The sequence below is a fragment of the Choristoneura fumiferana genome, chromosome Z (genome assembly GCF_025370935.1).
Source record: "Choristoneura fumiferana chromosome Z, NRCan_CFum_1, whole genome shotgun sequence".
In the NCBI taxonomy this organism is placed as follows: domain Eukaryota; kingdom Metazoa; phylum Arthropoda; class Insecta; order Lepidoptera; family Tortricidae; genus Choristoneura; species Choristoneura fumiferana.
This window is the reverse complement of record NC_133472.1, coordinates 17,538,053-17,552,551: the sequence shown is the minus strand read 5'-3', so window position 1 is coordinate 17,552,551 and position 14,499 is coordinate 17,538,053. Positions and strand designations below refer to the sequence as shown.

The window sequence follows — 14,499 nt, the reverse complement described above, 5'->3', positions numbered from 1 at the left end:
GGATATAATATAACTCTATCGCAAGAGCTGGTATTTGAGGGTGATAATCTTCTATCTACACTTGTAGCCTGAACTTCCCTTGCTTAGTTTAAATTCGATAGTGAGGGAAAGATGGAAACAACATTATCCACAAAAAATATTTATATCGATAACAACCACAATACAAAAACAACAATTTAGCCCTTCTATGAATGAATGGCATATTTTTGCATTATTATAAATTATACAAAGAACAAACAAGATAGTCAAAGACATTGTAACAAGAGTATAGAATAGACAATAGGTTAATTTTACGTAAATCTCAAAACATCTAGAAGCATGTACTATAGATAGATACAGTCCTGGATTTATATTTTGTATGAGTGTAGGCTACTTTATTTCCGCCGCCCCATGTACCTATCTAAAATAATAATATACGGCCTATTGACAAATCCAGGACTGGATAGATACACATAGTTCTTAGAATATGATACCTACTGCAGGAATAGTCTGGTCCATCCTAAGATCAGATTGCGAGATGACGAGCTGAAATTTTCCAGACATTATTATTTGTTATTATATTATACTAGCTTAAGCCCGCGACTTCGTCTGCGCGGATCTAGGTTATCGCGCGGTGGCGCCCTCTACCGGAATAAAAGGTATCCTATGTTGATCCTTGGGGTTCTAAATACCTATATACCAAATTTCATCAAAATCGGTTCAGTGGTTTCGACGTGAAAGCGTAACAGACAGACAGACAGACAGAGTTACTTTCGCATTTATAATATTAGTAGGGAAGTAGGGATAGTAGGGATATAACATATATTATTATATTAATATAACATTTCACATGCTTGCTTAGAAGTTTTGATTACTTCAGGTATACAAATTTCAGTGTCTCAATCTCGCATTCCGAGGTAGCGTGGACCAATGCAATCTCTGGTTAAAGCAGTATATGCTCTTAAGACACCTTATTTTCATATAATTTATGCTACATATATACTATAATTATTAACAACTGTATGAATACATATATTGTAAAAGCAATATCATGAAAATGTATATGCTCGTAAAAAACTAAAATTTGCCTTACATGAGGCAATAATAAACTATACCTATAGGTACCAGATTAGTAAAGAGTGCACTTGAACAACAAATAGTAAAAACCATGTTCAATATGTATGAATAAGTTTTAAATAACAGTCAATGCTCTGGCTTAGGAGATACTTTGTATTATTTAAACTATATATCCATAGACGATGAAGGAAATGTTCACATATCATAAACTGAGTAGATAGGTACAGTCACCATCCAACAACAATATCTGACACAATAAACCTTGCATAAATATCTGATAAGACTTTTTCTAGGGCCGGTAGGACGTGTCACATATTTTTGCACGCTCCCTCCGCTATGGCAGATATTAATGCAGGTGACTGTACGTACCCATGGGACCAAAGTTTACATAAAACAACAAACGACAAAAGCACCGACAGGTATCTTTGGACTAGAAAGAAGTTGGAAAACTAGAGGGACACTTACTTAATACAAACAAAAATACGAACTCTGCAGTGACCTATATATACTTAGCGGCACAAAATTTGGCCTACTCTACATACAAAACTAGATAGAGATACTTGAGGGCCAGATTTTTTGCCGCTCAGTATACTTATCTTTGCTAACTTTGTTGTACGCGTGTGATCATGATCGAACACATACCTGCCTGCATGCCATGATGCGTAAGATTGAGCACCAATAACTGAATGTCGTTCAAATGGGATCTTTTCGACTGCCATAATTTTACAAGTCATAATGTAATGTTTATCATAATTATTGTTAGTCATTTTTTTTCCCCGCTGAAACCGTACATTTTTCAACAACCGTTCATTTTGGTACAAATTGGGTGTGAGGGTCAATTCCAACCTCTATCTACCTATGTAGTGTTTCTGAAAGAAATATTGGAAACCAATGGACGTACTAAGTACGTCCATGTTGGAAACCTACGCGGTGCCTACGCGATACGTGTATGGGATAGTACGAGGATAGTTCATAATCGGAATGTCCAGCGATTGCTGTCACCGTGTATATTTACTATACATACTTATCGCGAGAGTTGAATTCCGTTCTAAAAAATGTGGTAGTGCTGTGACCGGAGCCCTAACTTGAATATAACGACTATCGATGAGCGTAGGACATCTGAGGCGTGGCATGCTGGCATGCGGACGGCAGGGGGACAGCCTCCGTTGTTTTCCTCAGGCCCCGATGATGACATTCAACTCGCGTGCTATCTCTAGTTATATGTTATGTAGCTCTACCTACAAGAAGTTTTTGATCGTGTGGTGTGGAATTGCCTCGAGCACGCTGTCTTGACCATGTTGGAAATTATCATCATCCCAGCCTATATACGTCCCACTGCTGGGCACAGGCCTCCTCTCAGAACAAGAGGGCTTGGGCCATAAGTTCTCACGCGGGCCCGGTGTGGATTGGGAACTTTACACGCACCATTGAATTGCTTCGCAGGTTTGTGCGGGTTTCCTCACGATGTTTTCCTTCACCGCAAAGCTCGTGGCAAATGATTGAAAATATTTTATTTCATTAGTTTCAAAAAAACAGTTAAGGGGTTAATTAAGCATTAGATATCTCAAAACCAGCCAATTACCTACCGTAGTTCAGTGGAATAAATGGGAAAAACCCGTACTTAACTTTGGATATATCAATAAAATAAGTAAACATTTATTATTTACTTTCAAATACATAACATGTAATAAAATAATTAATATTACTGAATTAACAAAGGTAATGCGTATATAATTTATGCATATAAGGCGCTTAAACACTATTTAGTTAACATTTATCTATTATCGTTAACAATTGTAGTTGCCGTGTGATTGGCTTTTGTAAAAATATCACTAACAACAAGATACATCAACAGATTCCCGTCCAACGAATCGCATATAATTCATGAACGCAGTTTTCTGGTCTGATACGATAACATATCAAATGTGAATACATTCGAATATAAATTTCGATAAGTAATCATTGGACGTACGATAGTAACTATGCATTCTTGTATGAGGACCGAGGACGGGAAAATTAGAAATTACAGCCGTGGCACACAAGTTTAAGTTGCGGCTATAAGTTTAACCTGCTTCCTTAGATGAATGATTGGTCTCGCGCGCTCGCTCGACTAAATACCGCGCTACCTAAAAACAAACCGTTCGTGAATGCGGCAACTCAATATTGTAGTGTGCGTAAGAACGATGTAAGACAATTTGCAAGGATGCTAGTGTGCGTGACGAATTGTGTTGCCAGCTGCTCCACTGTTACCCGAATTATTGGGAAAATAAATTATGCTGTGGTCTATTCAGTTACTGGTTACAAAATGTATCTTGGGAAATACTTAGAAATGAAGAAGTAATTAAGAGTGAATGTATTAATATGTTTGTGTATAGGTTAGGCGTAGATTTCTTCTTTAAAAAAAATGGTAGGTATGATGAAGGTATAGATGTAGATAAGGCCTCACTTTTAATTAAAAAAATATATATTAAGGACATTCAATATTTACAAATTTTTACTAAAAATTCATGGACTGAGTCACCAACTAAGGAGTTTTGCGTAGTTAAGATAACACGTTGCACCTATAGTTAAACCTAATATAATGTACAGGTTAATTAAACCTAAAATAAAATGAAAATTACATACTTACATACAAACACTTGATAAACATAACCCTCCTTCGGGCAGTCGGGTAAAAAGTTAACATTTCAGGAAAATGGGAAGAAATACGAAAAAAAAATTTTTTCGTTTCCCATAATCCATACTATATTACTATATTTACTATATAATATTATAAATGTGAAAGTAACTCTGTCTGTCTGTCTGTCTGTTACGCTATAACGCCTAAACCGCTGAACCGATTTTGATGAAATTTGGTACAGAGATAGAATAGACCTTGGGAAAGAACATATGTTATCTTTTATCGCGAAAAAAGGCTTTAAAGGGTTGAAATAGGGGATGAAAGTTTATATGGTGGAAGTTCGTCGCTGTCGAAGATAAAACCATGAAACTTGGCATTTAGGCATTTAATAAGAAATAAATCGATATTTGTTTGAGCTTTTTTGAAAGTTCGACCTGTGAGGGGGTGAAATAGGGGATGAAAATTTATATGGAAGGTTGTCATTATCGAAGATAAATCGATGAATCTTTATTAAACTTGCCATTTCGGCACGTGATAAGAAGTAAATAGATATTTGTTCGCGCGTTTTTTTTATAATTCTTCATGTGAGGGGGTGAAATAGGGGATGAAAGTTTATATCGAAGATCGATATTGTTGAAGATAAATCGATGGTTCTTTATGAAACTTGGCATTTGGGCACGCGATAAGAGATAAAAATAGATATTTAATCGCGCGTTTTTTTAAATTCTTCCTATGAAGAGGTGAAATAGGGGATGAAAGTTATAAGTTAAGTATATGAAAGATCGTCATTGTCGAAGATAAATCGATGGTTCTTTATGAATCTTGGCATCTGGGCACGTCATAAGAGGTAAATAGATATTTGTTCGCGCGTTTTTTTAATTCTTCCTATGAAGGGGTGAAATAGGGGATGAAAGTTTATGTGAAAGATCGTCATTGTCGAAGATAAATCGATGGTTCTTTATGAAACTTGGCATTTGGGCACGTCATAAGAGATAAATAGATATTTATTCGCGCGTTTTTTAAATTCTTCCTGTGAGGAGGTGAAATAGGGGATGAAAGTTTATAGCGAAGATCGCCATCGTCGAAGATAAATCGATGGTTTTTTATGAAACTTGGCATTTGGGCACGTGATAAGCGATAAATAGAAATTTGTTCAAACGTTTTTGAAAATTTTACCTGCGAGAGGTGATGTTAGCAGAGGGGATGATGCAGTATTAGCAGAGCCTTCTAAGCTCAAGCAAAATGTTCGCAATGTGGGGTCATTTCTTGTTGACATAGACAGACAGACAGGAAAAATTATAATTTTCAGATTTTTCTTATTTATTGTGGAAGTACGCTATTACTTTTTCTGTTAAGGCGATTTACATGGAAATACCTTTTTAATGACTGTAGCTTTTGATTGCCTTGACTTAGAAGTTTGATTTTTTTACAGCTTTCGGGACTATTGACTTGAGTTTAGGGTTTCAATTTCAACTCGATACCGATACTACGCGCGTTTACGAGATAAAGGGTCTTGACAGACAGACGGACGGACGGACAAAGTTACTATTCCACGCGGACGAAGTCGTTGGCAAAAGCTAGTACCTAAGTAAATCAGCTGATTGGGCTTTTTGAATGGGAAGACGAAAAACATTTTTAATTTTAAGACATATTCACCCGTTAACTAAATAATTTCGGGTTACAATTTTATACACCTTCAGTGTATACATCACAAAGATAAACATTAAATAATATAGAACTAGGTTATTTATATATAATAATTACATTAGATACTTACTGAAATAAAATAAGTTATTCAAATTTATCATCATTTAATGATGATAACAATAAAATTCAATTTATTAAAATCTCAACCACGGGAAATTTGATTCTTGTGTACGCGGCAACACAGAATGGCGTTTAGGGTTCATGTTATTTTATTTTGTAATTTCGAAATTACTTATACGATATTTACTGATGGAATGTGATCCCAGTGTCCTTCTTATTTCTTGTAGTATTATTTTTACACAGTTTCACTGCGCAAACTGGCATTTTACTTCGGTTTATGACCAAAGTTTAACAAAACATATCGCTACATGCATCTTACGCACAGTTTGCAACGCGACTGACTCGACTCGGGCTCGGGTACGCCGAATTCGGCGTACTATTTGTTGCCGCATTTGACAAGTACGCCGGCGGTATCTAGTCGAGCGAGCGCGCGAGACCAATCATTCATCTAAGCCATCTTCATCTTTTTCTGACAAGGAGCGTCAGAAAGAGTTAGATGCTTTACGCTTTCAATCAACTCTGAGGCCGTATTGCCTAACGTTTCTAACGCTCGCGACCGCAATAAAATGACAGTTTTTGTATGCGAAATCTGTACGGCCTCTGGGATGCTGCAATCAACGCTGTATGATTTCACAAAGCCGTATTGTATAACGCGCGCGCGCTAGCCATCGCATTCCCCATCACTTTCTACTCGCACCGTGCACCGTGTGACAGAATCAAGTGTTGAAAAAGATTGTGATTACAAGTGTGTTAGAGTCTAACAGTTAGAAACTAAGGCCTCAGACCGCATTATTAACGCTTTTATAGAAAATTTTTTTTAAAACGAATTCATTATTTTAATATATGGTAAGTCTTTGTGAACTTAGGCACAAAATACCATATCTCTTCACAGACCTTTTTGCACTACATTATAAGGTATAACTTCACTACATTTGGCAACACACGTTCGTAATAAATATTTACGTTATAATATAATACGTTGAACAAAATACAATACCCAGTCAAATCAATGATTTTTGTAGGAGCCGGAGACCGATTTTTGGAATAACATCACTCGGGAAGTACTATTCTAAACTGGTGAAAATCTGTGAATTGTGACAAAACAATTGCTCGAATTAATATGACAATTAGTCGAAATTTTTATTACAGCTGTAGGTACTTTTGTAGTACAGATTACCAATGTCGAATGGTATTTTCGAGTTGTGGTTTCTAAATTAGGTCGCCTGGTCCCTCTCACGACCCACGCCTACGCCGTTTGTAATTAATTAGTTCACATTCTGTTAATGCGCGTTTTTAATATGGCACTTAGCAGATAAACCAATTGGAACCAAGGACGTCGCACATACAGACAGACCAACGCCTAAAAATGCTGACTGCTGTATGAAACTATAAAATGATAGCTTGTATCGCAAACCTATTTTGGTTGTATAAAGACGAGCTGTACAAACGCTTATTAATGTTCAAAATATTTAAATAATGAAAAGCTGCCAACTTTAAGTTTTATGCCGCTCAATTACAAGAACTTAGTTGCGTTTATAGACATCAACTCCTTTGCCCCGGCACTTAACCTCTACGAACAAATAATTATGTATTCGTAGCTTAACCTAGTAGCTGCTCAAAATGGCAAGGATTTTGTTTTACAGATAACCTGTTTTCTTACTTTCAGATCATAATTATGTTTACCTAACCACATTAATAGTACCTATATTATTATTCCTAATACTTTGAATGAATATCGAATGTTGTATGCTGACAAAGTTAGTGTACCAAATAGATCTAAATAGGTTTTCAAATTAAGTACCACTTAGTTAACTTTCCCCATAAAAGCATACGAAATTTGGGCTCCACAGAAAACCAGCGTTACTGCACATAATGTGCAGCAACACATGCTGAGTGGAGACCCTTTTTGGTATCCTGCCGGGTCACCAAGTAACATAGTTTTAGTGCTAGTTCTAGTCTTAGGTTTAGGTGGTACTTATGGAGCCAAAATAAACCTTTCTTTCTTCATTTTTTCTTTAAATAAGTAACTTGAAACTTAAAAGATGCGAAGGTCGTTGACCCAGGTACTGCAGTACCATGTACAGGTACGTTTATTTTATATTATAATACATATTTGCCTAAAGGCATAAATCTGTGATTATCTTACTATCTAGAATAAGTTTGTGATTTTTCATGGTAGGTACTTATTGTTTTAAGCTTTCGCGATTTTCACTCAGTTATTATTATATCCAGGACGTAAAATACAATTTATGGTAAAATCACCTCGACGTTTCGATTACATTTCAGCGGCCGTGGGCACGAGTAGACTCCACTCTACCCCTCCACTTCTCCTACAACTCGTAACTAGGCCCTTGTCAAGAAAATATTAATTTAAGTCCCATTTGTAAGTATCACTATTTGAGTATCTATAATACTTGTTGTATTCTTTTAAAACTTTCCCAATAATCAATCCATGGCCAAAATCCGGTCGCGGAGCACGAAGTATTTCGTGCAAAGACCTATCACTGTGTCTCTATCGCTCGCGCGTAAATATGTGCTGTCGCGCTCGCACACTTGAATTTGTACGAATGCGATGTCAAATATTCGCGCGTGAGTGACAGAGACAAGTAGTGAAGGTCCGCGACCGTCTTTATTCTTCCTTAGCAACCACTGATTTAGCAACAGTTAGATTTGACATGTCGTGTCAAAATATTATTGTTGGTACGGAAAACTTATACTGGCTTGGTTATTGGGATCGGCCCTTACAAGAACTTGAAACAAGATACTTTTATAAGAGAGTATGCAAGGTCAACTTGAGAGTTACTTTAACACTACCATTATTAAGTTTTTAAATCAATAATAGACTGCCCGTTAAAGTACCTAATTGTGAAACAAGCAAAACAGGCAACGGCGCGTGTACAAACCAAACGCAGTCATGAACATCTGGGAGTTCACTTGCTCGCCGTTAGTTTCGTAATGTCACTGTTCCAAGCCCATTATCGCTACAATAGACATTTATCCATAGCCGTAAGCGCAAAACGAACTATCTACAAGATCCCTGAAAACATTACACACATTTTGGCGTAGTCAAGTTTAGTTTACGGGCAAGCGCTTTATGCCCGTAAGTGTTTTTGGCCTTTTCATTTCCATTTACTAGCAGAAAAAGAAGTTTTCTTGGAAGTTTAATTGCGTTTTTTTCCAATTAGGAGCAACTTATTCATCAGGCGCTCTTTTGGCGCTTTTAGCTCAATGGGCAATGTTCTGGCATTCCGCTTCCCAGTCTTTGGGGATGAGTTTGTCGATGTGTTGTACAAATTGGCTGTATGGACATGGATCGTCACAAAATGGTAATTTCAACTCCATGGGCACTTCTATTTTTGTGTTGTTGCGGTAGAAGACCTGAAGAAACAAAACAATATATTTTTAAAGATAGTATTAAGGGGCTGTTTCACCATCCATTGATTAATTTAATTTAACGGATAAAATGTGATGCCGTCTCAGTCTATTCGAACAAAACAAACAGACGGCATCACATTTATCCGTCAGATAAATTTAATCAATGGATGGTGAAACAGGGGGTAAGTATTTTATAGCTTCCTGTTTCACGACTCTCTTTTAAGTTCCTATTATTTATTACTTATCTTATATTATCTTTGCTCAGTCATCACAGAAACAAGTCACAAAAAATAACAGGGCCTTAAGAGCGTTTATATACCTGCTGAGCTGGCAACGTTGCTTTTTGTTAGTTTTTCTCGATTATTCCATAAAAATTTAATGAAAATTAAAAATGTGGGATGTTACAACAGTTCTTTTCAGTAGATACATTAACTTATATATATCTTAATAGCGAGTTAACGCCGGATTATCCATTAGGCAGAGTAGGCGATTGTCTAGGGGCCCTGCATCGGTTAGGGGCCCCACGCGCGCACATATGAAATTGAAAATGTTCGTAGACTAAAAATGTAATTGGCATTGTTCATATTTTACCAATCTACCCTGATTCGAAAACCATTTCGAGGGATAGGGTATTGGAACAATTTTGTCCTATTCTGATCCAAAAATACTTAAGGGTTACGAATATATAGGCAAAAAAATGTTTGATCTTAGTTTGACCGTATTTTCATTAAGGGATGAATCCCTTTACCTGAAAAGTAAATCCAGTATCTAGGTTTATCTATGGTATCTGTCAAGCAGGCCCTATACCACGAAGTGCAAAATTCGACCTTCGTATCTTGCCGTCCCGCTGACGCTTATAATTTAATACGAGTGAGAGGAACGGAAAGACACGAACTTCGATTTTACAATTTCGTAGTACCGCAGGTCGCAGGCAGACATTGATGTCAGTCAGTTGTCACATACATCGGGATTTCGGTGCGGGAATGTTTGACATTAGCCAAAGAGTAGGTATTGAATTGACATAAAAAACATAATGTACTCTAGCAGGTTTCTGCCTAATGAGTAATTAATAAAAAATACATTAAAACATAATATTATATTAATGAAAGAGATAAGTCATTATGATATGAACCTGATGAGATTAAGTCCCTACTCGCGCCTATTACAACTACCGACGTAGAAAGATCGTTCAGTTCGTTGAAATGGATGTTTACAGAAAGACGTCCTAGCTTAAATGTTCCAAATATGCAAAAAAATATTAATAGTTTATTCTGAAAATCGCGTTAACTACTAAATTTACTGCAGGTAATTTTTAATGTTATTTTTATTATTATATATCATGAAGGTAGGATGGTAGTAAAGTTAAGTTTTTAGTTTTTATTTGTGAAGTCCTCTCTTATTTTCTGTGGCAATCAATGATTTTATTATTATTGAAATACCCCCTACATGAGTTAAAGTAAAATTGTATTATAGTTTGTATACGATTTGCAGAGAGATAGTTATTTAATAGGCATAATATGATTCTTTTCAGACCAATCTATCTGTTTATCTCTATTCTTTCTCGTAGTAAAACAAGTTAACAATGCCAATTGGAAAATATGTATCTTCAATATATGTATATAAGCATAATGTCAGTCAGTTGATTACATTGAACTTGACCTTGAAAAGGGCTGATATAGGGCTGAAAACACCGCGAATTGTATTGCCAAAGGGTCCGACGTGGTTAATCCGGCCCTGCAGTGGTGAAGGTCTTTAAGCTTTTATAAATGACTAGCTGTTACCCGCGACCCCGTCTGTTAAAGATTATTTTATCGCTTTCCCGCACGAACGCGATTTTCCGGGGTATAAACTATCCTATGTAATTCTTAGGGTCTCAAACTATGAGTATCTTCAACCAAATTTTATGTTATGCATGTTAATGCTATTTTGTTAAACGCTGAATGTAAAGGTTCCCATGATACAGGCTAGACCTAGTAAGGGAACCACCGGTACACCAACTATGATTGTACCCTCAATGTTGATACTTGTAAGAAACCTCTACTATAACTATGATTATTGTAATTTTAATAAAATTATAAATGTCTTCTAAATCAGTTCAGCTGGTTAGCAGACTGATGGTGAGGGAGAATGTTTCATTTGTATCATCGATGGTGTGCCTTGCAGTCAGATTCTACCATTATATAATTCAAAATCATGGGTGCGTTTAATCCACATGAAGTAACAGTTGCCCCAGAATATAGGACCATTCATTCATGCCTTTATATAATTTGCATCTAGTTCACGAATTGTCAGTCAAATAAAATAACAGCCAGCTGACCTTAAGGAAAAAGTTTTGAGCGTTTTCTTCGTGGAGCTCAAAGACGAGACTGGCGCCGTATTCGGGCTCCAGCAGCCCGTAGCCGAGCGCGCGCCATACGCCCACCACGTTCACGTCGTGACCCGAGTACACGAACAGCGACCGCGGCGCCGGCCCGTGGTCCTCCGGCTGGTAGCTCACAGACTTCTCCAAGTTCTCCTTCATTTCACTGAACAGTGGACCTTGAAATAAAAGCAACACAAGGTTGGTGTAATAGGTTAAAAGTTAAAAAAACATATCTGATTAAGGTTACAACATAAATTCATAGGTCTTAAATGTCAATTCCAGTGATAAATAAGCAATAAATGTTCTTATGAACCCACTTATGTTGTTCTAAACAATGCATTACCAAATTAAAATTTGTTCTTGCTAAAGATTGATTATACGCTTGATAACATCTCTTTTACAATACCTATTACAGATCGAACTAGGCAGTTTGGTCTCTGTCCCATAGGTAATTTAATTAAAGGGTAACATTTGGCAGATAATTTCCTTACCTACTTGAAATCTCTGTAAAGTTTCATTGTACGACAACAAAGCAAGACTAAGCATAAATGGTGTCCGCATCTTGTTTGGGAATACATTCTTGGTCCATTCGGGTAGCTTGAGCCCAGCCTCCTGTTGGGAAAGCAGGGTGCTGTACAGAAAGTCCACATCCCGGACGTTGCGCATGGTCTGATTCGTATATTTGCTCAAATAATCATAGAGTTCAGTGTACTTTGCATCTGAACTTGTTTCTTCTATTAACTCGTCATACATGGCTTTCCAGACATTACATGCTTTAGTACTTGCTACTATCTGTGAAGGGAAATATTAAATATTAAGGCTAGTATGATTTTTTTATGAAGCTTAAGACTTATGCATAAAGGGCACATTTGTCCTGGTATAGCTGAGTAGGTATGCTTATTACAAACTTTTATCAATAAAATATTAAAATATAAATCTATAGTTTTAATCAGCCAGTAAAACTAAAATAAATCATAAATCGGGAAAATTATGCTGGGACAGAATATGTCCCCACAAAGGGTTATTGATATGACAGCAAAGACATATCAACAACATTTAAATCATGTGTTAAATGCCAACTTACATTATCTAAATCTCTGGGCAAAGAGTGAACTGGAATGGGCTGCCATGGAATTTCCGGGTGCCATGTTTGCCTCTCAGAAGGTGGATACAGCCCAGCCAGGAAAGTGTAAGCACTCATCAAGCATCTAGACTTGTCACTGCTACGTACATACACATCTTTCTCATAGTATTCTCCATCAATAAAATTGGCATAGTAGTTGCGGTATTTTTTTCCTAATTCGTAGAGCTGAAGCTTTCCTAACTGTAAGAATCATCAAATATTTAATTTATAAGGTCCTTATCACACTAACGATTCGTGGGCGAGTTAAATGCAAGGCGAGTACGCCACGAGCGTGCAAAGATGTCGCTGCAAGCACAGAGCGAGTTTGCTGCGTATAGCGCCAAAGACTTCATAGTGTAGACTCTCATACAATAACAGTAGGGTGTCTCCATTCAGTAGTTTCTACAATCAACTTTTTAAGTAATGTATAAATTAAATAGATAAACTGTGTCAAATTACACTTACATTTGTTAGACCTCCTAGACCTTCAGGCCATTGGTACACCTTGAATGGATCACTCTTGTAAGTTGTTGTTGGAGTTCTAGCTCCATGGCGAAAGAACTACAGAAAACAGTTAATTAAATATGACGGAATTAATGATGCTTTAACTTATTCAATAAATAATACAGATATTAAAATTGAAACAATTGTCTGTTTCAACATGTGAAAATGTGTGTTGTTCTTACAAAGCTCATCTAAGCTAATATACAAAGAGCTAGATAATTTATCTTGCAAGAAAATTTTTAAACACACACTGCAATCATTCTAGATGGAGTTTATAATGTTGGGACACCAACACAGTTAATTAGTATGAAAAATTTTCAACTTCAATTTCCATGCCATGAGATTTCCAGTCAGTTGTTGAGTATGGTTAACTACCAGTTAATATGGTACAACTTTTTTATCTTTGCCCTTGCAAAGTTTGTTTATTTGATACCTACTTGATAGTTTGATATCTGGTTAATTGTTATAAAATAGCTTACAATAATAACAAGGCGCAGAGTTCTAGTCTCATATGGAAGGGTCTCGCTGAGCACGCAATAGCCGAGCAGGCAGCTCAACACGGCGAGCCCCAGCACCACGACGGCCACGGTAGTGGAGCGCCGCGGGATTGGCTCGCAGCGCACGCGGCCCGCCTTCGGCACCGACGGCCTGCGCCAAGTGTTCTCCTCGTTATCGTACTCCATTAGTTACGCACGATATCGTCTAGCTTTCGGTGAAGCAATGTTAATGTAATAGGTATAAATAACGTTGGTTATTTTACACTATTAAGTGAAACTCTAGTCCATATTAATTTTAAGAAAATTCTAAAATCTAATTGTTTTCGTCACTATATACTGACTGACTGAACCCTAATGTCTACGGAAGAATATATATAAATATGGCTTGTCCATCAGACGACAATTTCGCCAGGAGTCTGCGGGTTTAGCTGTGGTTCGGTATAAATATCCCAGAAAACGAAATATGAGAGGTAAAGGTGGAAGAATAATCAACTTTATGTAAATCACTCTGTCTACAGTAGTATTTCTTTGCTTGCATCTGACTGACAGACAAGTGACAACGCACCACAGAGTACTAAGCTGTTTATATACTGAAGTCAGTAATACTGACTACCAAAGAGGAAGGAGAGACAACGGTGACGGACTGCACAGACTAATAAGCGATATACTGAGCTTAGTCATGAAATTTGGTATGTCGATAGTAGACATCTGAAATAACACATACGTATATAGGTTACTTTTTATCCCAATATTCCCACGGGATGGGGATAAAATCTCGAAATAATAACCGCTGGGCTTAGTCATGAAATTTCGTACGTATATAGCTGGACATCTGGAATAACACAGAGGCTACTTTTTATCCCGATATTCCCACGGGATAGGGATAAAATCTCGAAATAACAACCGCGGAATTTCAATTCAACTGCTGTATCTAAAGATATACGCGAGCGAACCCGCGGGTAAACGCTAGTTTTCAATAGGTTTAAGATTTATTTTTATTAGGTTTTTTATTATTATCCAATCTGTACTCACACATACTTAATCTTCAAGTTAAACTTATGTATACACCATTTATAAACGGTATTTCATGGTACTTTAGCCGTTTAATGATGAGTGAAATAATAATCGGGTGTTGGGTAAAATAAAGATTGCGTAATAGTACATTGTGTCTTAAGGGCGGTAAATAAGGAATTAC

The 14,499-nt window shown here is 36.8% G+C and overlaps 1 protein-coding gene across 1 annotated transcript; it reads right to left on the bottom strand.

Annotated features, from left to right (window-relative positions):
* Positions 1-123: 123 nt before the first annotated feature.
* LOC141430231 (lysosomal acid phosphatase-like) lies at positions 124-13,887 on the bottom strand. The gene is made up of 6 exons (XM_074090830.1): positions 13,287-13,887; positions 12,769-12,864; positions 12,265-12,504; positions 11,672-11,972; positions 11,136-11,356; positions 124-8,821 (listed from the first exon to the last, which is right to left on the bottom strand). Exons 1-6 carry the CDS (start codon positions 13,488-13,490, stop codon positions 8,669-8,671), a joined length of 1,215 nt encoding a protein of 404 aa, XP_073946931.1. The 5' UTR covers positions 13,491-13,887; the 3' UTR covers positions 124-8,668.
* Between the last annotated feature and the right edge of the window lie 612 nt (positions 13,888-14,499).

What these genes read in the sequence shown, in the direction of transcription:
- LOC141430231 (XM_074090830.1), bottom strand. Translation starts at nt 13,490, where the DNA reads ATGGAGTACGATAACGAGGAGAACACTTGGCGCAGGCCGTCGGTGCCG. An exon ending in CTCTGCGCCTTGTTATTATT is followed by an intron (nt 12,865 to 13,286) that starts GTAAGCTATTTT and finishes TGTTTTCTGTAG; the next exon opens with TTCTTTCGCCATGGAGCTAG. An exon ending in GTCTAGGAGGTCTAACAAAT is followed by an intron (nt 12,505 to 12,768) that starts GTAAGTGTAATT and finishes TGATTCTTACAG; the next exon opens with TTAGGAAAGCTTCAGCTCTA.